General features: G+C 39.4%; 2 protein-coding genes across 7 annotated transcripts in view; one reads left to right on the top strand and one right to left on the bottom strand.

The window, feature by feature from the left end:
• CWC27 (CWC27 spliceosome associated cyclophilin) overlaps nucleotides 1-2575 on the bottom strand; it is a 247734-nt gene extending 245159 nt beyond the window's left edge. For 2 of the 5 annotated variants that reach the window (XM_055421992.2, XM_055421993.2), the window contains exon 1: nucleotides 1720-1986. In XM_055421992.2, coding sequence (XP_055277967.1) covers nucleotides 1720-1761 — 42 coding nt within the window. In that variant the 5' untranslated portion in view covers nucleotides 1762-1986. Of the gene's footprint in view, nucleotides 1-1719; nucleotides 1988-2110; nucleotides 2245-2368 lie in introns of those variants that run through there. The other 3 variants (XM_055421991.2, XM_055421990.2, XM_088827727.1) reach the window with 3 other exon arrangements.
• Nucleotides 2266-26311, top strand: part of SREK1IP1 (SREK1 interacting protein 1) — a 35790-nt gene continuing 11744 nt past the window's right edge. Inside the window, exons 1-3 of one of the 2 annotated variants that reach the window (XM_055421994.2) lie at nucleotides 2272-2388; nucleotides 13101-13148; nucleotides 24262-24405. In XM_055421994.2, coding sequence (XP_055277969.1) covers nucleotides 2376-2388; nucleotides 13101-13148; nucleotides 24262-24405 — 205 coding nt within the window. In that variant the 5' untranslated portion in view covers nucleotides 2272-2375. Of the gene's footprint in view, nucleotides 2389-13100; nucleotides 13149-24261; nucleotides 24406-26311 lie in introns of both variants that reach the window. The other variant, XM_088827728.1, reaches the window with a different exon arrangement.

Here is a 26311-nt window from a genome sequence, read left to right as displayed (position 1 = left end):
CTAATAATGTATATCACATATACCATACTTCAATTAAAAATACAAATAGGGATAATAATATCTTCATAGGTTCGTTGTGAGGACAAAATGAGTTGTTATACACAGACTGCTTAGAACAGTACCTGATAGAGTAAATGCTCAAAATATGGTAGCTATAATTGTTGTAATTATTATTTTTATAAAAATTTTTGACAACAGGAAACTTATAAAAGTAAGTTTATACTGTAAAACCACATTATGGTTGGGTCACCTTTCTAACCAGATTTTCTTAACCTTCTCATTGGTAAGCTGCTGAATTAAAAAAGAAGATACATTGCTCCTCCTTTGGCCACGCATTCCATTTGGCCGTAACCACTCTGTCATGTATCAGTGGCTCTTTTTCTTAACGCTTACAAGTAAGACAATATTGTGATAATGTTTCTTAAGAATAAAACATATGGGTTAATATAAAATGTAGATTAAATCATCGTAATACTTGGAAATTTCACCTTCAGTAGATAAGGAAATTTCTGTCAAGGGGTACTTTCTAAGTTGATACTACTCTTTGAAGAGAGAAATTTTGTCCCATTTATTTGGAATAGCTTTGAATCCTTTCAGTACAGACCACTAAACAAACATTCTTTAAGCAAACTTATTACATCTGTTTTAAATTCTTTCGAGGTCAAAATTATTTTCTTTTTATTTTTAATTGGAGGATAACTGCCTTACAATATTGTGTTGGCTTCTGCCATACATCAACACAAATCTATCATAGGTATACAGGTGTGCCCTCCCTCTTGAACCTCCCACCTTCCACCCCATCCCACTCCTCTAGGTTGTCACATAGCATTGGTCTGAGTTCTCCACGCCAAAAGTCTTGCCAAGCTGTCTATGGTACAGAATTTTGAAGCTTCAATTCTTCAACTGGTTTTATGCTATAAAAAGTCCCAAACTGGTTTTGAAGGAAAGCTTGGGCTATGCCTGATATTCTATCTCAGTCCAATTCTGTTCAGGACAATGTTTAACACAGTTCGCATACACTAATTTGCATGACTATTTCATCAATGTATATTTCACTCAGCTTATGCTGTGATAATAGGGACAATGCTGGCTTTTCTTTCCACTTCCGCCGACAAAGCCCGGTCAAAAGATACTTCGTCCACGAAGACTTTCTCTACTTTCCCAGTTGCTAACTTCTCAGTAGTACCATAGGAAACGCTCCTCTGTCCATTAGAACGCCTAGCAAACATACCATTAGGTTTTTCTTTACCTGCCTGCCTCTAAAACCATTAGCTCTTCTAGGGCAGCAACAGGTTTTATCCATCCACCTTTGTATTTCCCGCACCTGGTGCCTAGTAGGCATTCGATCAATAAAGAATTGTAGAACAAATGAAGGAATAGCGATCTCCAAGCTTAGCAAAAGAATGTCAATTTTTAAAACATACTTGGCTTTTTACCTACGACCCTAGAAAACGCATGCAGAGTTAAGTTGAAGCAAAACAAGGAACCGTAGGGCCGGGAGGTTTGTAGATGGAGAAATACTGTTGGTTGATGAAGAAATCTACACTTGAGGACTTTTTCAATTATGTGCTGCGAAATGTCAGCATATGGCTTTCAATGCAAGCCTGCTCAGAGACAGAGGTAAAGTTTTTGTAATCTCTTCCAACCCTACAACTCCAGAATTCCTTTAATCAATGAGATATCGCTTTGGGGAGCCCAGGTACTCTAGGTGAGACTCACCTTCCCGTTCGTGGGAGGCTCCTGGATGTAAATGTTGCTCATTCCGGTCGGTGCTCAGGACTCCGCTCCTAAATGGGGATGAGAGAGAACCGCCGGTAACTAGAGCTGACCACCTATCGGCACACGCTTCCTTAAGTTGGGAAGTCGCGGAAAGCTCCAGCCTGTCAGTATCCCGCAAGACAGCGGCACCACACCAAACAGTAGCTTTTCCCAAGCCTAGGTCCTCACGGACGCCGCCATGTTCCTCCCGGACCCGAGCACCGCTAATCCTGAAAAGGGGGATTCCAATGGCGTCCAGGGAATTGAGAAGAGACTATTAAACTCCTATAGATTAAGTTAACTTGTATTCCAATTTTTAAAACAACAGTTCGTAGGTCTTGGGGTTGCTTACTTCACTCCACGCGTGTGCAGGTCTCATTCACCCCCTCGAGGCTGGCCGTAATGGTTCGCGCCGTGTGTGGGGTGCAATACAATCCCCCCGGAAACGGCATCGGCAGCCACTTGGTTCCGCGAGCTCCGCGGGCTTCTAGGGCCTTCCCCTACTGTCACCCGGGTGCCGCGGCGCGGGTGGGAGAAAGACGGCCCCCTTCCCGGCCATCGGGAAGCGAGCGAATCCTCAGAAGCCTCGGGGTTCTGCGACCCCTCTTACCAGCGCCATGGCGATTCCAGGTAAAGACCAGCCGCAGGGGTTGGGCGAGGGAGGGAGTAGGTAGGGTAGGTTAGTCCGCGCTGGGTAAGGAGTAGCGCCCAAGGGTGGAGGCGTTAAAATCATCAGGTTCGTTTGGTTTACAAGAAAAATTTTACAGTCCAAAAATAAACTTTAAAGGAAAGAAAAGAAGAAAGAAACGACCTCCCCCGCAGCAGCCCAGCTCCCACTGCCAAAAACAGACTTACAGGGAAAGTATATATAGGGCGGCGTGGGGGAGGGGCATTTGAGACAGACTCCTATCTGTAGGCCGAGGAGGCAGTTGGCCCAGAAAAACTAACCTCAACTTTAGTATGGTTTGAAAATAAAATTTGAGGTAGCAACACTTGGAGGACCCAAGTAGCTGAAGGCATTGTTTGCACTGGAAGTGTCAGGGCTGAAATGAGCCTCTGGGGTTCCACTTCTCTCTTCCTCTTACATGTAGTAGCTGTGTGGTCCTGAACCCGTCTGTCATTTCGCCCATCTGGCCCTCAGTTTCTGCAACTGTTTAAAAAAAAAAAAAAAAGGAGATGTGTTGATTTATACCTGTGGTTCCTTCCAGTTCTCCTTGCAGGAGCTATTTTTGAGAAATATACACCACCACCACCCCTCCCCCCACTCAAACATGCAACTTGGAGATTCACTGTACTTGGAAAAGACGCTGAGAATTGCAGTGTTCAGAAGCCCTAACTTTGTTTTAACCTGGCCTCCCCAGTATTATTTGACCACGTTTGTTCCGTGGCAGCCTTTGCTGAACTGTACTTTGCACATAACTGTTATGCAAGGGAAGGTTGTGCTGTTCTACCAACTGCAGTTTTGGGAGGATCACACAGGGCACTGTCAGTCAGTTCAGTTGTGTCCGACTCTTTGTGACCCCATGGACTGCAGCATGCAGGCTTCCTGTCCATCACCAACTCTGGGAACTTGCTCAAACTCATGTCCATTGATTTGGTGATGCCATCCAACCATCTCGTCCTCTGTCATCCCCTTCTCCTGCCTCAATCTTTCCCAGCATCAGGGTCTTTTCCAGTGAATCAGTTCTTCACATCAGGTGCCCAGACTATTGGAACTTCAGCATCAGCTTCATTCCTTCCAATGAATATTCAGGATTGATTTCTTTTAGGATTGACTGGTTTGATCTTCTTGCAGTCCAAGGGACACTCTAGAGTCTTCTGCAACACCACAATTCAAAAGCCTCAATTCTTCGGCACTCAGCTTTCTTTATAGCCCAACTCTCACATCCATACATGACTACTGGAAAAACCATAACTTTGACTAGACGGACCTTTGTTGGCAAAGTAATGTCTCTGCTTTTTAATATGCTGTCTAGGTTGGTCATAGCTTTTCTTCCAAGGAACAAGCAAGTGTCTTTTAACTTCATGGCTGCAGTCACCATCTGCAGTGATTTTGGAGCCCAAGAAAAGAAAGTCTGTCACTGTTTCCATTGTTTCCCCACCAATTTGCTGGCGAGTGATGGGGCCGGATGCCATGATCTTAGTTTTCTGAATATTGAGGTTTAAGCCAGCTTTTTCACTCTCCTCTTTCACTCTCATCAGGAGGCTCTTTAGTTCTTCACTTTCTGCCATAGGAGTGCTGTCATCTGCATATCTGAGATTATTGATATTTCTCCTGGCAGTCTTGATTCCAGCTTGCACTTCATCCAGCCTAGCATTTCATATAATGTACTCTGCATATAAGTTAAATAAGCAGGGTGACAATATACAGCCTTGACATATTCCTTTCCCAATTTTGAACCAGTCTGTTCCATGTCTGGTTCTAAGTGTCGTTTCTTGACCTGCATACTGGTTTCTCAGGAGGCAAGGAAGGTGGTCTGATATTCCCATCTCTTAAAGAATTTTCCACAGTTTGTTATGATCCACACAGTCAAAGGCTTTAGCGTAGTCAGTGGAGCAGAAGTAGATATTTTTCTGGAACTCTCTTGCTTTTTCTATGATCCAGTGGATGTTGGCAATTTGATCTCTGGTTCCTCTGCCTTTTCTAAATCCAACTTGACCATCTGGAATTTCTCAGTTCACGCACGTTGAACCCTGGCTTGGAGAATTTTGAGCATTACTTTGCTAGCGTGTGAGACCTGTGCAATTGTGTGGTAGTTTGAACATTCTTTGGCATTGCCTTTTTTGGGGATTGGAATGAAAACTGACCTTTTCCAGTCCTGTGGCCACTGCTGAATTTTCCAAATTTGCTGGCATATTGAGTGCAACACTTTAGCAGCATCATTTTTTAGGATTTGAAATAGCTCAACTAGAATTCTAACACCTCCACTAGCTTTGTTTGTAGTGATGCTTCATAAGACCCACTTGACTTTACATTCCAGGATGCCTGGCTCTAAGTGAGTGATCACACCATCATGGTTATCTGGCTCATTGAGATCTTGTAGGAGATGAAAGATACACTTATTCATAGCCCTGACAATTTTTATTAAAGGCATATTGCATGCTAGGCTCTTTGCTCGGCCCCGGGAATACAGTTGCCCTTCGCACAGGACTTACAATTTTGCATTGAAAAGAAAGTACTAGAAAGTCAGTGGTATAACAGGGAGAATACACAGCCTTGAGGAGCACATAGAAGGGGCATCTAGTAAGAGACTGGAGAGTTCAGAAGGACTTTCCAGAGGAGGTGGCATTTAGGATGAGACCTGAAGAATTATGGGAGGGGGAGTTATAGCCGGAGGAACCAGATACGTAAAGGAAGAGGAAATGTGTGAGAAGACGAAATGAAACATGTGCCCTTTGGATGAAACTCAGAGTACAAACAGAGAGAGGTGAGAAATTCACTGGAGACAGAACAACAGTTGCTAATATTTACTAAGCATTTTCTGCATGTCAGATGTGTCAGACGCTGTCTGAAGCATTGCATTTTTCTCTTATTTAACACTGGCACCCACACTGTGAGATAGGTATTACAATTTCCATTCTGCAGTTCAGAATGCTGAGGGACAGAGAAGTCAAGTGAATAGATTGAGACAGCTAGGAAGTGATGGGTCAGTGCGGTTCCTCTGGACCCTGTGTGCTTATCCATTTTGCCATGTTTTAGTGTAATTACAAGGCAATTTCCCATTCATAGAGGACATTTTAAGCCATGAGAAGGAGTTTGGATGTTTCCATCAAGACCACAGGAAGAGATTTAAGGATTTTTAAACGTACTCACATTTTGGAAAGCGCATTATGGCTGCACAGTCGATTGGAGGAGAGCTAGTTTGGAGGCAGAGTCACCAGTTCAGAGTAACTCTGCTAAGTTATGATGATGCCTCACCAGATGGTCTCAGTAAAGAAGGAGAGAAGTAGATAGATTGGAGATGTATTTCTGGTGGTAAAATCACTCATTGATTCATGGCAGGTGAGTAAGACTGGAAATGAGGTAGACCTGGGTTTCACTGTTAGGCAGTTGGGTGGGGCTATTTCAGGCAACTCCTGAGAAGGAGCAGTTTTTAGCAAGATGATGTGTTCAGTTGGGTCTTATGTTGAGGTGCAGTCATGGAATGGAAATATCTAATAGACACTAAGAGAGAAAATCTGTAGCTTAGGAAGGAAAATAGAATCAAGGAACAATTTGGTGTCATTCACACATTTATAATAGGCCAGGGGAATGGAAGTCTTTGCCCAGGTGGAATGTGTAGAGTGTGAAGGGAAGGTCTGTGGCTGGAGCTTGGAGAATATCAACGTGTAAGGGGCCAGCGGAGAAAGTCCAGTCTTCACAGTAGATTGCCTCAGCATCCTGATAAGCCGAGTCAGCCCTGGTGGCCTTTGCCACACACAGCTGCATCCTGAGTTGACCTGCCACTGTTGGTTTCATTATTTGAGCAAGTGTTTTGAGCACCACTGTGGTATAGACACAGTGGGGGACACAGTGTCACAGCCTGCGTCTTCATAAAACTTAGGTCAAGTAATGAAATGTCATGCACTGCTTAAGAAGGAGGACAAAAGTGATTTTTTAAAAAAAAAAATCCTTGTTGAAGTTCCCTAAACTTAGACCAGAGTTATAGATATGTTAACCTTCTTTCAATTCAAAATAATGCTTCAAAGTGTAATCATCTTTAAATTGTGCCATTAAGTTAGATGGTAAGACATAGATAAACTGTTTAAACCCAGGAAAAAATTGAAATAATAAGCATGACAGCACTGTAAAAGCACAATGCAAGTGCCATTAGAAAATACAGAAAATGTGAAGGTAATTTCTTTGATGATTGATCCAGATAGTGTATTAGACGAAAATTGGGCTCCAACGATTCTGATCATCAAAAAGGACAAGAATGCTCTTTTATTTTTAGGTATAATGCTCATACAGACATTGTTGTTCAGTCACTTTGTCGTGTCTAACTCTTTGCGACCCCATGGACTACAGCACACCAGGCTTCCCTGCCCTTCACTGTCTGCTGGAGTTTGCTCAGATTCGTGTCCATTGAGTCAGTGATGCTATCATACCATCTCATCCTCTGCTGCCTTCTTCTACAGCATGGCGTTTTTTGGGTGGTCCTGCTAGTGATTATTACAAAGTATGACTTGAAAGTATCAAGGTTAGTTTCCACAAAAGATAATCAGCCTCACCTATTTTATGATCACCTGCTTCAGCTGCTTTTCCATAGCAGTGTGTGTAACCATTGTGTAGGTAACACAATGAAATGTATACTCTGTTACTTAGTGAAATTATGGACTCGGACTTGTTATTAAAGAAAGGACATTTTAACACACTGAAACCCAGTGAAGTTGTGGTTTAGTCGCTAAATCGTGCCCGAATCTTGTGACCCTAGGTTCCTCTGTCCATGAGATTTCTCAGGCAAGAATACTGGAGTGGGCTGCCATTTCTTCCTCCAGGGGATCTTCCCATCCTGGGGATTGAACCCGCGTCTCCTGTACTACAGGCAGCTTCTTTACCGCTGAGCCACCAGGAAAGCCACTCAGTGAAGTTTGCTTTCTTTTGAAACTGCTTTTATCATTCACATTCTTACATTCATGTTAATAAGTAACCATTCCCAGTGAAGAGTTACCTGGCACAAGTGGCAATGTATGTTACTGATGTAGGTGGCAGGAAAACTTTTGTACAACTTGAAGATCATATATACATAAAATTTTTGAATATTTCCATCACCTCAAGAAGTTTCCTTGTGTCTCTGTCATTTCCCCCTACCCAGCAATCATTGTTTTGTTTTCTTTTGTCCTTTAATTCCTTTTCTTCTAGTGCCTATTGTGTTTCAGATAGGCTAATGATAATAGTTTCAGAGCTGGCAATTGGGAGCTGTAGAAATTACTGATTCCCAACTGTTGAAGTATTTTCTTAAGTTTATTACCTCAAAGCAACAAAAATTTGTTGAGAAGTTCCTAGCCACTCTACACCATGCTAGGCACTAAGTTGTATACAAAATGTAGCATGGTCCAAATCTGGAGAATCTGGCATTTTTTGCTCCTGTAAGTTCCTTGGGAGGGGAAGGACTCCTACCACTCAACTTCAGCAGAATTCTAGATTCAGAGGAAGCCTCTGTTAACATATAATAATGCAAGATGTAAAGACCTCTATAATTTGCTCCTAAAATCTTCAGTTAATGAAATTTTATTGAAAATCTTCAATGTACCTTTTCTGAAGAATTTATGAGTGCAATCATTGCCTTTTGTCTACAAATACTTGCCTGACAGCAACCCTTCTTAGTGTTGGGTTTGGTTTGTTTGAGGGAGGTTTCTTGGTTTGGTTTTTGAGAAAGCAACTCATTCACATGTTTTAAATTTTAGAGATATAAAAGGTCTGTAGTGACATATCTCTCACCCTTTCCCTCCTGAAGCCAGGACTGCTTTCTTCAGGTAACCAATGTATATCCTTGCAGAATTTTTTTTATATGTCTGTATCTATTAATGTAATGTATCTAAAATGTATATTATGTATAACTGTGCAGGGGTTTTCCTTCCTTTTATACAAATGGCAGTGTACCATAAGAACTATTCTATAGTTTACTTTTTTCTTTCAGAGATCATTGCATATCGTTAAGTAAACAACATCCTTATTCTTTTATACCATAATTGATGACTAGATTACTTCCACTCTTACTATTACAAATATGCTGCAGTGAATAACTTTGTACATAAACCTGCATGCATTTGTGCAGGTAAATTGAGGATTAATTCCCAAATGTGGATGTGCTGTATCAAAGGAGTATGTACTTGAGTGGTTCTGATAGATTTTGTCTGCTTACTTTCCATAGAGATGGTACTGATCTATACTTCTGCCAGCGATACACATATGTATATTCCCCGCCACGCTGTCTTCAACCTTTTCAATTTCTGCTGTTCAGATAAGTTAAAATGGAATCCCAGGATAGATTTTAATGTACATTTCATTTATCATGAATAAGGCTGAGCATCTGTTCATATGTTTCAGAGTTGTTTTTATTTCCTTTTCAGTGAACATTCTGTTCAGTTCCTTTGCCCATTTTTTCCCTGGTGGCTATTGGTCTTAGTGATCTGGTGGGTTAGAGTAGGGATAGCTGCCCTTTGTTGGTACTAGGAATTGCAAATATTTTTTCCCATTTTTTTATGTGTATTTTGAGTTTGCTTTTGGTAGTCTTCAACATTCAGATTTTGTTATGTAGCCAGATTTCTGAGTTTTTATTTGATGGCTTTTGGATTATAGGTTATGATTATTTAATGACTTTTCGATTGTTGAAACATTTTGAGGGAGGCAGGGTTTATTATTCTCAAAATGTGAAGAGGAGTGGAACAGAGAACAGCATGGGAACCTAAGTGGGGAAATGGAAAACTTGTCAGAGTCAGGGCCTCCCTTACAATCCTGCTGTTCAGTTTGACACAGATCTCAAGTACTGGTATATTAACAGAGTTCTTGTTCCAGACAGCAGAAACTGACTTGTTAATTTAGGCAGAAAAGGGAAGATAGGTTCCAGGTAGAAGGTTCAAGAAAGATAGGTTCCAGGAAGATAGGTTCAAGGTTCCAGGTAGAAGCATTTAGTCGGCCAGATAGTCATGAAAATTATAGACAAATGAAGCTTGAAATCTTAATTTAACCAAAGGTTGATGAGGAAATAGCTGATGTGAAATTATTTAGAGTTCTTATTATACTTCCCTTTCGTGTAAAAATTACAACCTTATTAAAGACAATGAACTGCTCTGAAAAAGTTTCATATTTTATTCATTCTAAAAATATGGGATACTTGAATGATGAGTTTTATCAATGGCTTTCATCAAAGATGAGTTAATTTCTAATACGTGCTGAGATGAGATGATTTCAAATCTGCCCATTACAGCATCTTGAGTTTGCTGTAAGACAGATAACGGGGCATTTAGCACAGTTTTATTCAGTGTTATTCAGTGTCTGTGGTTTCTATGGGAACAAACTTGACATTGACCTGGATTCTCTGAGCCTTTTTCTCAACATGCATTTATTTCATAACAAAGAGCCTGATTTTATTATTAACCCAATTTCATTTCACAATTCTGCTACAGTGCAGCATATGTGTTTTTACACTCTGCAATAAAACCCACAGGTTTAAGGGAAGAAAAATGAGGTTGGGGCACCACACTCAAAAACTTCATCACTGGTACGTAAAAAATCATAGGAACCTATCTGCACATGTTAATTGGCTAAAAGATACATAAATACTGAAATAAATAGGGCATTATACCTTTTAAAAGACCTGAAGTTTTCTGTGGAAGTGGAATTCAGAAGAATTGCAGCTTGTGAGTTGTTCTAAAGTAATGGTAGGAAGGTGATAATACAAAACCAGATAGGTATGGCTGCTCTCAGCACACATGGGGTGAACTGAGGTCCCTAGATGTGCCCATGTGTGTTTTGAGGCTCCAATCAACTGGATGCAGTTTTTTGTATTCACCTAATCTATTTCATGGACACATTGCACTCCAATTGTTCCCTCTTAGATGCATTGGAACAAATTTATGTCTCTAAAATCAAGCGTTGTAGTAGAACTGACTGTATTTTTACTAGAACAACTCAGTAATGTATATTTTAGCTGGAAATTAATATTTGACTTTATAATATTAAAGAAATGGTTTGAAAATGATCTTTCTTAGCCCAGAGATAAATCCATGCACCTATGGACACCTTGTCTTTGACAAAGGAGGCAAGAATATAAAATGGAGAAAAGACAGTCTCTTTAACAAGTGGTGCTGGGAAAACTGGTCAGCCACTTGTAAAAGAATGAAACTAGAACACTTCCTAACACCATACACAAAAATAAACTCAAAGTGGATTAAAGATCTAAATGTAAGACCAGAAACTATACAACTCCTAGAAGAGAACATAGGCGTAACACTCTCCGACATAAATCACAGCAGAATCCTCCATGACCCACCTCCCAGAATATCGGAAATAAAAGCAAAAATAAACAAATGGGACCTAATTAAAATCAAAAGCTTTAGCACAGCAAAGGAAACTATAAGCAAGGTGAAAAGACAGCCTTCAGAATGGCAGAAAATTATAGCAAATGAAACAACTGACAAAGAATTAACCTCCAAAATATACAAGGAGCTCCTGCAGCTCAATTCCAGAAAAATAAGCTAACCAATCAAAAAATGCGCCAAACAACTAAACAGACATTTCTCCAAAGAAGACATACAGATAGCTAACAAACACATGAAAAAATGCTCAACATCCCTCATAATCAGAGAGATGCAAATCAAAACCACAATGAGATACCATTTCATGCCAGTCAGAATCGCTGCTATCCAAAAGTCTACATGCAATAAATGCTGGAGAGGGTGTGGAGAGAAGGGAACCCTCTTACACTGTTGGTGGGAATGCAAACTCGTATAGCCACTATGGAGAACAGTGTGGAGATTCCTCAAAAAACTGGAAATAGAACTGCCATATGACCCAACAATCGCACTCCTGGGCATACACACCGAGGAAACCAGAATTGAAAGAGACACGTGTACTCCAATGTTCATCGCAGCACTGTTTATAATAGCCAGGACATGGAAGCAACCTAGATGTCCATCTGCAGATGAATGGATAAAAAAGCTTTGGTACATATACACAATGGAGTATTACTCAGCCATTAAAAAGAATACATTTGAATCAGTTCTAATGAGGTGGATGAAACTGGAGCCTATTATACAGAGTGAAGTCAGCCTGAGAGAAAAACACCAATACAGTATACTAATGCATATATATGGAACTTAGAAAGATGGTAACCTTAACCCTGTATACGAGACTGCAAAAGAGACACAGGTGTATAGAACAGTCTTTGGGACTCTGGGGGAGAGGGTGAGGGTGGGATGATTTGGGAGAATGGCATTGAAACATGTATATTATCATATGTGAAACGAATCACCAGTCCAGGTTTGACGCATGATACAGGATGCTCGGGGCTGGTGCACGGGGATGACCCAGAGGGAGGATAAGGGGAGGAGGGAGGTGGGAGTGGGGTTCAAGAAGAGAAACATATGTAACCCGGGGCGGATTCATGTCAATGTATGTCAAAACCAACCAATATAATATTGTAAAGTAATTAGCCTCCAATTAAAAAAAAAGGAAAAAAGAAAATGATCTTTCTTTTAAAATTAGGTATATTGTACTGTGTACCTTGTTAAATTGGGATATCTCCATTTGAAGGATTTGGAAGTGAAACACCCTTCATTAAGGAAATAGAGTAATACTGTACTGGCCCTTTGATTGATCGATGGGAGCCCTTAACACAGAGTGAAATATTATTCAGTCGTAAAAAGGGATGCTGTTCTGGTTTGTGCTACAGTATGGATGAACCATGAAAACTTAATGCTAGATACAATAAGCCAAGCACGAAAGGATAAATATTGTATGATTCCATTTATATAAGATACCTAAAATAGGCAAATGTATAGACACAGAAAGTAGAACAGAGATTACCAGGGGCTAAAGAGGAAGGGGGATGGACTGTATTGTTTAATGGCTGCAGTTACTGTTTGAGATGATAAGAATGAAGTTTTGGAAGTCATATAGTGGTGATGGTTGCATAACATTGTGAATGTACTTAACACCACTGAATCGTACACTTTGAAATGATTAAGATGATAAATTTTTATATGTATTTTATCGCAATAAAAATGTTATTTCATCTGATATTTGTATCTTCAACATTACTTGTGGATACCACTAATTATACAGAGATACTGTAAATACTTATAAACGTTGGTCAGACTGAGTCTGTGACTAGTTCCCTTTCTCTTGTCAAAATTTGAGTGCCGATTTTAGATGTTCCTTCTAATACCTAGCAATTAAAATATCTTTCTAAAGTTTCACCAATTCCTTTAGGAAAGTTAGAATTTCTTTTTCTTTTAAGGGTAAGCAGAAAAACATTTGTTAACCTGAATGTTCACACATCTGTCTAGTCAGTTACTTTGTGTTTGAGGGATAGGCCGGAGTACCCTGGAATTTCTTCTGCAGTGTTAGAGAACCCTTGAAATGTTGAAACTCTTGACTGTCGTACTGCATTTCTGTTGTGTTAGAGAAAAACATCTTCTGTATTTGTCAAGGAAATAATTTGAGTGAATTAGCTTTTCCAGTGATTTCTAATAATTACAATAATTGAACAGTACTCTAAGCTAGGTCAGGGAGGATTTGGTTTTGTTTTTAAGAAATAAATTCTATCGCAAGTGGTTTTCTCAGCTTTTCCATGTGATGAAATGTTTGTTTTTACTTATCTGTATGTCTTCTAAAATGTTATCTAATTGTATTTCAGGTTGCAACAAAGACAGTGTCCGAGCAGGTTGTAAAAAATGTGGCTACCGTAAGTACATTAAAGAATAGCATTTTGTGCAGTGAATCATTGCCTCTTTGGATAATGTGATTTAGCATCCTGATTTCAGGGCCTTGGGCATAGTCCTTTAGCTCTGTTATTTGGCTCAGGTTTGCAGACAATTCAGAAATCCCTCTGTCAGCACTAAATACTCACTGCTATTCCCTGCCGTGGACCCAGTGATAGGTGGCTATGTATCTGGTGACTAAAAGTTGTCATGAAGTACAAGTGGAGTAGATTTAGGAGCTTGGAGAAAGTCTATTCCAGAAAAAACTATATAGATACTTAACCTTTTATTCCTTATCCTTGCAGATACTAGGTGAAGAGGTGAGCAGTGGAAACTGTTTGTGAAAGGTTTTCCTGTTGATTGAATTAACTCTTTATAAAGGTGAATTTGGTCTGGTGAAACCTTGATTTAAACAGCTCCATTATGATTAATGAAATGGAGTGGAAAAGTAAACTTCAGCTTGTGCAATTATGCAATCTAAATGTGTACTTATGTACTGTAAACAAATATCATTTCTCTACATAAATGTGACGATTCCTAAAACCTTGATAATAGCTCTAACAGTGGCATTACAATTTTCTAACTTGTTTGGAGAAAATGCAAATGAACCTGGATTGTTGTTGATACTCTAGTTCATAGCAGAGTTATTTTGTAACGGAATAAAGATGTTCTTGTATGGAAAAAAATCTTATTTTTTAAATCATGTAATAATACTTGGGGTATGAATCTCCAAGAGAAGGGCTAAAAATGAAAGCATGCTGGGAAAACCAAGTCACATGCCTCCAAGCAACGACTGAAACCTGGCTCAGTGGAAGCTTGCTAACTAGCAAAACTGGGCATGTAAGTATGCATATCCTTCATATGAATAAAAACTCCTGAAGACTGTGTTCGCATGCAAGAAATAAGTACAATGAAGTCTTTTCTGTTTTTTAAAATTTGCTTACATGTATTTATACTCTATGTGTTTCAATCCTTGTTAATTTCATTTCTTTATTTAAGATTTAAGTTTAGGAGTGTATACATAAGGAGTAAGCCCACAGTGAAAAGCAGAGAAGACATACCTAAGTGAGGCTAGTGGTTACGGGGAGAGGGTGGAGGGGTCAGCAAGTGGTTTGTGGGGGAAGGGCACACAGAGGATTAGTCAAGGTTCTGGTAACAGTCTGTTCCCTAACATGAGAGATGCAGCCATTTACTTTATTAATTCTCTTTCAACTGTAAGTATTCATTTTATATACTCTTCTCTAGTCTTCTCTATATGTGACGCACTGTAATAATAAAGCTTGTTTGAATTTTTACATTAAAAAAGACTTAAGGAAGCTCTATACATATAAATGCTATATTCACTTCAAAATCTAGAATGGATTTCCCAGTCTGTCTACTAATATCAGTTTGTCTACTTGGACTTCTTTTAACTTAAGACTTGTAGGAAAGCTTAAAGTAAAGAGCTTGTCTGAGCCAGGTTCCAACAGTTTTAGTGGACGGCGGTGTTGTACAGCTGCAGAGGGCTGAACGGGAGCGTGTGTTAGTTGCTCAGTTGTATCCGACTCTTTGTGATCCCGGGAATGTAGCCTGCCAGGCTCCTCTGTCCATGGAATTCTCCAGGCAAGAATACAGGAGTGGGGTAGCCATTATCTTCTCCAGGGTATCTTCCCAACCTAGGAATCGAATCTGAGTCTCCCACATTGCAGGCAGATTCTTTGAGCCACCAGGGAAGCCCAAAGGGGAGCCTAGGGGACTGCTGCTTGGAAGCAGTGATAAGAAGTGGGGAGCATGCTAATAATACTGAGGTAAGCTGTAGAGAGGCATCTTCAGGGAAGAGCCAGCTATCCCTTCAAAAAGTGGTAGAGGGAGCATTCTGAGCACAGTTTGTCCACAAGGGATTGCGTGTTTCAGCAGCTGTCATAAAACGATTGGGAGATACAGGGGTGATGATTAGTTAAGTCAGAGGAACAGAAAGAGCGATGTATGGATGAGACTTCAGGAAAGTTACAGGAATACAGAGGCCTATACTTTTGGGTAGGAATAGAAATGATAGGGATGTGAAGTTTGGGGGGAATTAGCTCGGTTTAAGAATTCAGAAGTTTATAATGTAGCTCTTATGTTCTCAAAACTCAGGACCTAAAATAGAGACAGAGCTTGGTTAAATTCATTGCATTTCAATGCTAAAACAACCCTGTGAGGTAGGTAGATTTCATAGTCCCAAGAGGTGGCTAGGTGGTAAAGAATCTGCCTGCAATGCTGGAGATACAAGTTATATGCCCTGGTCAGGAAGATCACCTGGAGAAGGAAATGGCAACCCACTCCAGTATTCTTGCCTGGAAAATCCCACGGACAGAGGAACTGGGCAGGTCACAGTCCATGGGGTCCCAAAAAGTCAGAGATGACTTAGCAATTGAGCATACACACATTTTTAGGAATATTCAAAACCATTGGTCTGGCACCTAGGTATTGCTTTTACACAGCTGGCAATAACTAGCTCTGTGACTTTGGGCAAGTTACCTAACCACCTTGTGATTCAGTTTCCTGTCTGTAAAATGAGATTATAGTACTTATTTCCATAGACTTGTTATAAAGATTAAATTAGCTAATACAAGTCATAGATCTATGCTTTGCTATAGTTATTCTTCAAAAATCAAGAGGATTACTCTGTTGTTAAGTAGGAAAACTGGGAATTGAAATCTGGTTATTTGTAAGACTTTACACTATGCCGTGGTATTTTTTTCCCCATTCAAAAAAATTGTGGTAAAATACATATAACATAATTTGCCATTTTAACTCCTTTTAAGTATATAATTCAGTGGTGTTAATTACATTCCCAGTATTGTACAACCATCACTCTCAGTTACAAAACTTTTTCATCATACCAAACAGAAACTCTATAAACATTAAGCACTAACTCCCCACTCCTCCCTTCTGCCAGACTCTGGTAACCTCTAATCTACTTTCTATGAATTTGGTCATTCTATATATTTCATGTTCGTTTCCAAGGCAAACCATTCAATATTACAGTTTCAAGCCTATGCCCCAACCAGTAACGCTGAAGAAGCCAAAGTTGAAAGGTTCTATGAAGACCTACAAGACCTTTTAGAACTAACACCCAGAAAAGATGTCCTTTTCATTAGAGGGGACTGGAATGCAAAAGTAGGAAGTCAAGAAACACCTGGAGTAACAGGCAAATTTGGCCTTGGAGCACGGAATGAAGCAAGGCAAAGGCTAATAGAGTTTTGCCAAAAGAACGCACTGGTCATAGCAAACACCCTCTTCCAATGACACAAGAGAAGACTCTACACATAGACATCACCAGATGGTCAACACCGAAATCAGACTGATTATATTCTTTGCAGCCAAAGATGGAGAAGCTCTGTACAGTCAGCAAACACAAGACTGGGAGCTGACTGTGGCTCAGATCATGAACTCCTTATTGCCAAATTCAGACTTAAATGGAAGAAAGTAGGGAAAACCACTGGACCATTCAGGTATGATCTAAATCAAATCCCTTATGATTATACAGTGGAAGTGAGAAATAGATTTAAGGGACTAGATCTGATAGAGTGCCTGATGAACTATGGATGGAGGTTCGTGACATTGTATAGGAGACAGGGACCATGCAAAGATGGGCTCGATAAAGGCCAGAAATGGTGTGGACCCAGCAGAAGCAGAAGATATTAATAAGAGGTGGCAAGATTACACAGAAGAACTGTACAAAAAAGATCCTCACGACCAAAATAATCATGATGGCGTGATCATTCACCTAGAGTCAGACATCCTGCAATGTGAAGTCAAGTGGGCCTTAGAAATCATCACTATGAACAAAGCTAGTGGAGGTGATGGAATTCCAGTTGAGCTATTTCAAATCCTGAAAGATGATGCTGTGAAAGTGCTGCACTCAGTATGCCAGCAAATTTGGAAAACTCAGCAGTGGCCACCGGACTGGACGAGGTCATTCTTCATTCCAATCCCAAAGAAAGGCAATGCCAAAGAATACTCAAACTACCGCACAATTGCACTCATCTCACACGCTAGTAAAGTCATGCTCAAAATTCTCCAAGCCAGGCTTCAGCAATATGTGAACCATGAACTTCCAGATGTTCAAGCAGGTTTTAGAAAAGGCAGAGGCACCTGAGATGAAATTGCCAACATCTGCTGGATCATGGAGAAAGCAAGAGAGTTCCAGAAAAACATCTATTTCTGCTTCATTGACTATGCCAAAGCCTTTGTGTGGATCCCAATAAACTGTGGAAAACTCTGAAAGAGATGGGAATACCAGACCACCTGACCTGCCTCCTGAGAAACCTGTGTGCAGGCCTGGAAGCTACAGTTAGAACTGGACATGGAACAACAGACTGGTTCCAAATAGGAAAAGGAGTACGTCAAGGCTGTATATTGTCACCTTGCTTATTTAACTTATATGCAGAGTACATCATGAGGAACGCTGGGCTGAAAGAAGCACAAGCTGGAATCAAGATTGCCGGGAGAAATGTCAATAACCTCAGATATGCAGATGACACCACCCTTATGGCAGAAAGTGAAGAGGAACTCAAAAGCCTCTTGGTGAAAGGGAAAGAGGAGAGTGAAAAGGTTGGCTTGAAGCTCAACATTCAGAAAACAAAGATTGTGGCATCTGGTCCCATCACTTCATGGGAAATAGATGGGGAAACAGTGGAAACAGTATCAGACTTTATTTTGGGGGGCTCTAAAATCACTGCTAAAGCTGAAACTGCAATACTTTGGCCACCTCATGCGACGAGTTGACTCACTGGAAAAGACTCTGATGCTGGGAAAGGTTGGGGGCGGGAGGAGAAGGGGACGACGGAGAATGAGATGGCTGGATGGCATCACCGACTCTGTGGACATGAGTTTGAGTGTACTCCGGGAGTTGGTGATGGACAGGGAGGCCTGGCGTGCTGTGATTCATGGGGTCGTGGAGAGTCGGACACGACTGAGCGACTGAACTGAACTGAACTGAACTGAAAATCACTGCGGATGCTGATTGCAGCCATGAAATTAAAAGATGCTTACTCCTTGGAAGGAAAGTTATGACCAACCTAGATAGTATATTAAAAAGCAGAGACATTACTTTGCCAACCAAGGTCCATCTAGTCAAGGCTATGGTTTTTCCAGTGGTCATGTATGGATGTGAGAATTGGACTGTGAAGAAAGCTGATCGCTGAAGAATTGATGCTTTTGAACTGTGGTGCTGGAGAAGACTCTTGAGAGTCCCTTGGACTGCAAGGAGATCCAACCAGTCCATTCTAAAGGAGATCAATCCTGGGTGTTCATTGGAAGGACTGATGCTAAAGCTGAAACTCCAATACTTTGGCCACCTCATGCGAGGAGTTGACTCACTGGAAAAGACTCTGATGCTGGGAGCGATTGGGGGTGGGAGGAGATGGGGACGACAGAGAATGAGATGGCTAGATGGCATCACCGACTCGATGGACATGAGTTTGAGTGAACTCCAGGAGTTGGTGATGGACAGGGAGGCCTGGCGTGCTGTGATTCATGGAGTCGCAAAGAGTCGGTCACGACTGAGCGACTGAACTGAAGTGGAATCATATATTTGTCCTTTTGTGTCTGGCTTATTTCACTTAGCCTAATGTTTTCAAAGTTCGTTCATGTTGTAGCACATATCATAACTTCATTCCTCCTTATGACTGAATGATATTTCATTGTCTAGATATACCGTATTTTCTTAATTCATTTATCTGTTGATAGACACTTGGGTTATTTTTCCTTTTGGTTATTGTGAATAATGAGCAACGAATATTAATGTGTACACATCTGTTTGAGTCCCTGTTTTCAATTCTTTGGGGTATATAACTAGGAGTAAAACACTGGGTCATATATGTGGAGCTTCTTGAGGAGTTGCCAAACTGTTTTCCACAGCAGCTCCATCATTGTATATTCCCACCAGAAATATATCAATATAAGAGTTCCAGTTTCTCCATATTCTTGCCAATATTTATGTTCATTTTTCCTATTTTTTTTTTTGAATTGTAGCCATCTCAGTGGATGTGATGTGGTAACTCATGATTTTCATTTGCATTTCTAGAATGACTAATTATGTTGTGTATTTTTTCATGGTCTTATTGGCCATTTGTATATCTTCTTTGGAGAAATGTCTATTCAGTTTCTTATCCCATTTTTTATTTGTTGTCTTTTTGTTCTTGAGTTGTGGGAATTGTATATATACTAAATGCTGCTGCTGCTGCTAAGTTGCTTCAGTCATGTCCGACTCTGTGCGACCCAATAGACGGCAGCCCACCGGGCTCCCCCATCCCTGGGATTCTCCAGGCAAGAACACTGGGGTGGGTTGCCATTTTCTTCTCCAATGCATGAAAGTGAAAGTGAAGACGCTCAGTCGTGTCCTACTCTTAGCAACCCCATGGACCGCAGCCTACCAGGCTTCTCCGTCCATGGGATTGTCCAGGCAAGAGTACTGGAGTGGGGTGCCAGTGCCTTCTCTGATACTAAATGCTGCTGTTGCTGCTAAGTCACTTCAGTCGTGTCCGACTCTGTGCGACCCCATAGACGGCAGCCCACCAGGCTCCCCCGTCCCTGGGATTCTCCAGGCAAGAACATTGTAGTGGGTTGCCATTTCCTTCTCCAATGCATGAAAATGAAAAGTGAAAGTGAAGTCGCTCAGTCGTGTCCGACTCTTAGCGACCCTGTGGGCTGCAGCCCACCAGCCTCCTCCATCCATGGGATTTTCCAGCAAGAGTACTGGAGTGGGTTGCCATTGCCTTCTCCGGACACTAAATGCTAAACCCTATCAAATATAATTGGCAAATCTTCTCTTCCATTCTGTAGGTTGTCTTTTCACTTTCCATAATTTCTTTGCACAAATGTTTTAAATTTTGATGAAACCCAACTTACCAGTTTTATCTTTTGTTATTTTGCTGTTAGTGCTTTACATGTAAGAATCCATTGCCAAACCCAAGTTAAAGACTTACCCCATGCTTTCTTCTAAGACTGATGCTTTTAGCTCTTATACTGTAATGGTCTTCGATCCATTTTGAGTCAGTTTTTGTATATGATGTGAGGTGAGGAATTCAACTTTATTATTTTGCAAGTGGAAATCCTGTTCTCCTAGCACTGTCTGTTGAAGAGACTATTCTTTCCCCACTGAATAGAGTTAACAATTCTGTCAAAAAGCAATTGGCTATATACGTATGGGTTTATTTCTGGACTATTTCATTGGTTTATGTGACTATCCTTATGACTGTATCACCCTGTTTTGATTTCTATAGCTTTGTGGTAAGTTTTGAAATCAGGAAATATGAGTCTTCCACCTCTATTCTTTTTCAGAATTTTTTGGCTATTCAGGGCCTCTTGTATTTTTGTATAAATTTAAGGATCTGTTTTTCCATTACTGAATATGCCCCATTACTTTTTGCAATCAGCTACTGAAATGTTATAACTTTGAAATGTCTCTACATATCTGTGGTCAAAATTTAAGTTTCTGATCATCTAAGAATTTTTCTGCTCATTGTCTCCTGAGAGTCTATTTAGAGAAGAGCTTACAAGAACTATATTTTGGAGTAATTTCCTAAGTTTGTTCACTTATGTTCTCCAATTTAAAAAAAAAGGAAATTTTTTTTGTAGCTTCATAAGCAATGTGTCTTATTATCAGTTTATGGTCAGTTTCATTAAAGCAAGGCTAAAAATGATGTAAGACAAAGACTGCTGCCAGTGTCGTTATTATTTAGGTAGTTTATTTATATTAAATAATAATGACAGTATAAGGTGTTCGAATGCCAAGCTAGTTTAAGTAAAAGAAAAATTGTATCATCAGAAATTCTGATCAAAATGGCAAGCTAAACCAACATAGAAAGTCCTCCGAACACAGAGTTGGCTCCAAACACAAAGAGATGCTGGAGAAAAATATAGTAACAACAAAAATAAAAATAACCTAGCTCAAAAGAATAAAAGTAAAATTGCCTATTATACAGAGTGAAGTAAGCCAGAAAGAAAAACATCAATACAGTATACTAATGCATATGTATGGAATTTAGAAAGATGGTAACCTTAACCCTGTATACAAGACAGCAAAAGAGACAGGTGTATAGAACAGTCTTTGGGACTCTGTGGGAGAGGGTGAGGGTGGGATGATTTGCGAAAATGGCATTGAAACATGTATATTATCATATGTGAAATGAATCACCAGTCTAGGTTCGACGCATGATACAGGATGCTCGGGGCTGGTGCACAGGGAGGACCCGGAGGGAGGTGGGAGGGGGGTTCAAGACAGGGAACACATGTACACCCGGGGCGGATTCATGTCAATGTATGGCAAAACCAACCAATATAATATTGTAAAGTAATTAGCCTCCAATAAAAAATTTTTTTAAATAAATAAAAATAAAAATATAAAAAAAGAAAGGAAAAGGAGCTCAAAGCCAGAGTAGGGAATGATAGCTGAAAACAATGAGGTTCACAGGCCTCCTGGGTAGACTTTTATGGAATATGGAATGAAGCTTTAGACCCCTGCAGGATCACAGCATGCCTGGAGTGTAGGCTCTTGGTTAAAGCCAGACTGCTCGAAAAAGCAGTGCAGCAGGAATTACAGAAATTCCATTTACTGTCTAGGGGAAGTGATGAGAAAGTTTACTGTGTTTAACTTCCTGTAAAACAATAATTAGAGTAAAAGGAATAATTCAGAATTGACAGCCCAAGCTTACACCACTTATAGGTATGAGGAGTGAATTTACACTGCCTCCAATGAGGCAGAAACTTGTTTTCCAAGCTAAGAAATTAATGTGAAAAGTTATTCTGTTATCAAACTAAGTTAAAAAAGGAAGTCCAGCTACATGCCATTATTAGTGAAACTACTTAGAAAACTGAAAACTGCATAGAAAATTTCAAAATAAAGGGATGGGGGAAAAAGAGCAGATAGGTTGAGTATTGTTGATATTCAACAGTTTTACTCGTGAAAATGGTAATTGCATATGATTCAACTAATAATAACCAAAAGAGCAACTAGTGGAGCAATTATAATATTAGACTTTTGAGGCAAGAGCAGTTCTAATCAACCAAGAAGATAAAATAATGATTTTGACTATACCTATTAATATAATCTCAAACCATGTATAGCAAAAACTATTACAAGGAAAAATGGACAATATATAGTGATAAAGGTACTTAAAAATTATACTATCAGAAATTATTACACGAAAAAGTACGATGGAGGTTTGAACAACAAAATAAACATAAAAGCCTCTCTTCAACAAATCGTGATGTATTCTTTTAAAATATATTCCAAGATTTTCCCCACATTTACTACAAGATAGGCCATAAAAGAAAGCAAATACTGAAACCCTGATACCATACAAACACTAAAACACTGATTTACCGTACAGATACTCGCTGATAACAGTGTAACACACTTAGAAATCAGCAAAAGCATAATCTGAAAGCTCCGTATGTTTGGAAACCGAAAAGAACATTTCTGAATGACTCATTTGGAAGGAAATCAAAAGCGAGAAAATTTGTTTCCAGCATTATGGCAGTCTGGACCCTTCTGTAAACAACTAAGAAACTAGTATAAAATATGCAATGCATACTAGATATATCAGTATGCTAGGAGAAAATACAGAATTCATGAAAACTTAGAGACTAGCAACCGAAGGAAAGCAGAAAGTCTAGGAGGTGTTGAAGGTATTTGCTGAACCCAGGGTTCTTGAACTTCTATTTTCATGTATTGACTGAGTTCAGGGAATAAGGCAAGGCTCAGGACCCGGCCCAAGATTGGTACTTTCCCAGGAGATGCTCTCATATGAGTCTAAGACTTCCAAAAGATTTTATCTTTGAGTAAGAGAGAACTAGGAATAAATCCTAGAACAGAGTTGTAGTGAATCGATAGTGGGTTGTGAAATAAATTATGTGGTTTCTATCAGCATTCTTATTTTTTCAATATCAAATGTCATCATGCTTTATGTAATTTTTGTTTTAATTTTTGTGAGTTAGTGTGTATTTGCATATGAACATATATATTAATACACTTGATTGAATTGTTGTCTTTTATCGTTAGTCAGTCCCAGTCAAAAAATGTCAAAGTTACTGCCTTAGAGAGGCCGTGGCATATGTGCACATGTTTAACTACACATTTCACCTTTATTATAATAGCAAAATGCTAGAAGCAACCTACGATCCTATCAGTCGTAGAAAGGGTAAACATATTTTTATACAGTGGAACATTATTCATCAGATAAAATGAGATAATTACATCTATTTATGTTAGCATAGATGAATCACAAAACGTAATATTGAATGACAGAAACAGTTACAGAATGATAGCTAAGTATAATTGAGTTTATGTTAAAAAATAATATGATGTTCTGAAAATATCAACATCAACTTCAGTATAACCAACTTCTGAAGACAAAGAAAATGGAATGGGTTTGGGGCAGGGTTCCAAGGCATGGTGCAAGCTCTCCAACTTTGTGTATGTGTGTGTGCGCATGTGCAAGCCTTTCACTTAAAAAAAATTGTAAGTGAATAAAGCAAAATGTTAACATGCAAGTGATAGGTACTTAGATATTAGTGATATTGTTTCATTTCCTGGTGTTTATAATGTTTGATTTTTTAATTGCATCATGCAATAAGTAGATAACTGTTGTAGTTTTCTTATGGGGAGAATCTTTAAGGACTGAATATTATTGTTAGAATTAAAATCATAAGTATTCTTTCAAACAACATGTTCAATTATGTTATTATGACACGTTTAGTTAGGTGAAAGCTGTGTAATAAAAAATGTAATAGTAAGTAATATAATAGTAAGATGAGAAGCAAAAAGGTAGGGGAAAGGAATTAAATATAGGGGAAAGAAATTAAATATAAAATCCAAAGTTGAGAATATTTACATTAATTCAGTATTGTAAAATCCATAACATGTAGCCAAAAAAAAATTATTTATTGAATAAGAAGCCCTGTTAAAAAAAAGTTCTTTTTTATTTGGGTAAAGCAGATGACCACTCACTGAATAAAAGTTAAAACTAAATATTATATTATTAAATTGTAATTGTTGCTTAGTGGACAAAGCAAAAAATACGTAATGTATCTGTAGTTTTGTCATTCATATTTCTTTGTTTTACTTAGCTGGTCACCTGACTTTTGAGTGCCGCAATTTTCTCCGAGTAGATCCCAAGAGGGATATAGTTTTGGATGTCAGCAGCACAAGCAGTGAGGAGAGTGATGAAGAGAACGAGGAGCTGAATAAACTGCAGGCTTTACAAGAGAAAAGTAAGCAATACTGTGTTTCCCTCCAGCATTTAAGGTTGTTTCTAAATGTCCTGTTGTATTATGTCATCTTTATCTATTGTTCTATTATATTTGTCATTAAGATAGTTTGCACCTCACATAAGAAGTTTTGCATAGGTAAGGAAATAGGCTTGAACGATGTAAGTAACGTGCCCAAAGTCAAACAATTGGTCAGTGATAGAACCAGCAGGCAAGTATGTTTCTGATTCTGCAACCCAGGTTTTATTGTGTTTTATTCTGTTTTGTTTTTCCATCTCACTGGAATGTATCACATGGTACAAAGAGTCTAAAGGACTGGATTGTCAAATGACCCTCATTAAAATCAGAGATCTTAGCAGTAGCAAGCTTTAGTTGACCCTTGAACGATATGGATTTGAATTGCGTGGGTTGACTTTCCTACAAATTTTTTCAGCATTACATACTAGAATAATAAACAAGCTTCAGTTGATGGAATTCACAGATTCAGAACCATGCATGTGGAGACACTTTGTATGTGGAAAGCCAACTATAAATTATACTTGAATTTTGGACTGCAAAATTACAGAAAATTTATTTCCTAACCCCTGTGCCATTCAAGGGTCAACTCTAACTTCATGTATGCAGATGACCATGTGGCATAGTAAAGCAGCAAGAGTTCTGGGACTACAGTACAACCTCCTAGGTTCCCACTCTGGCCACGGTTAATGTGAAAGGTTTTGACGTTACTTGCACAAAAGAAAGTCATTTTGATCATGAAATACCTTAATTTTATGCCCAGATAGTTAACATTTCCCAGGGATTATGGATTTATGCCCCATAAATCCCTACATTTCAGGATTATTTACCATAAACAGTCCTAGACCAACCAAGTACATTCAGCTATAAGCAGTCTATAAGTAAGGATTCTTCTGCCAACAGCTTGATCATGGACTTCTAACTTTTAGAACTGTGAGGAAATAAATTTCTGTAATTTAGCCGTACACCACCTCCTCCCCACTCCCCCAAAAAAGGATTCTCTGGTTACCAAATACTAGTAATTTATTTCCAGGAAATCTATCATTAGCAAGTTTATAAAGAAATTTGACCAAGTTACCTTTTTTCTTTCCTAAGGCATCCTCCTTTCCCCTGCAAAAGAGAACAAATTTCAGACCAACTGTTTAACCATTTGTTTTCTATCTTGTGTATAAAATGACCTATCTTTGCAGTGGGGTTTTAGGGATAAAATATGATGCCATATGTGAAAATATTTTGTAAACTACAAAATGCAATGGCAAGCCACTCCAGTACTCTTGCCTAGAAAATCCCATGAATGGAGCAGCCTGGTAGGCTGCAGTCCGTGGGGTCGCTAAGGGTCAGACACGACTGAGCGACTTCACTTTCACTTTTCACTTTCACGCATTGGAGAAGGAAATGGCAACCCACTCCAGTGTTCTTGCCTGGAGAATCCCAGGGACGGGGAACCTGGTGGGCTTCTGTCTATGGGGTCACACAGAGTTGGACACGACTGAAGTGACTTAGCAGCAGCAGCCATATTGGTAGTTGTCACACAGAAGCAAAATGCAGCTTATTTGTCTATGGGTTTAGGCATGGAGTGAGACAGATACAAAAAGGTTAAACTTGTTTTTGATCATAAGAGAACAATAACCACCTTAAAATTTTTTAACCTTTCCATATAATGTCCAGTGAAGGTAAGTGGAAAAAGTCAAATGCCAGGGTACTAGGACACGGTGAGAAGGGTAGCATCCCAAAGAGGGCAGGCGAGAGTAACGGGAAATATGAGTCTCTACAGCTTCAGGGATAGCTGCTTGAATATATTTATTTTTTCTTTTGCTCCCTACTGAAACAGCACTAAAATAATAGTAGAAGAATTTTTTAAAGACCCAAATTCACAAGGACACAGAAAGCAAGA

Source organism: Moschus berezovskii, chromosome 18 (genome assembly GCF_049115385.1).
Source record: "Moschus berezovskii isolate FMDL1 chromosome 18, NW_MosBer_1.0, whole genome shotgun sequence".
NCBI lineage: Eukaryota > Metazoa > Chordata > Mammalia > Artiodactyla > Moschidae > Moschus > Moschus berezovskii.
This window is presented reverse-complemented; position numbering and strand designations above follow the sequence as displayed.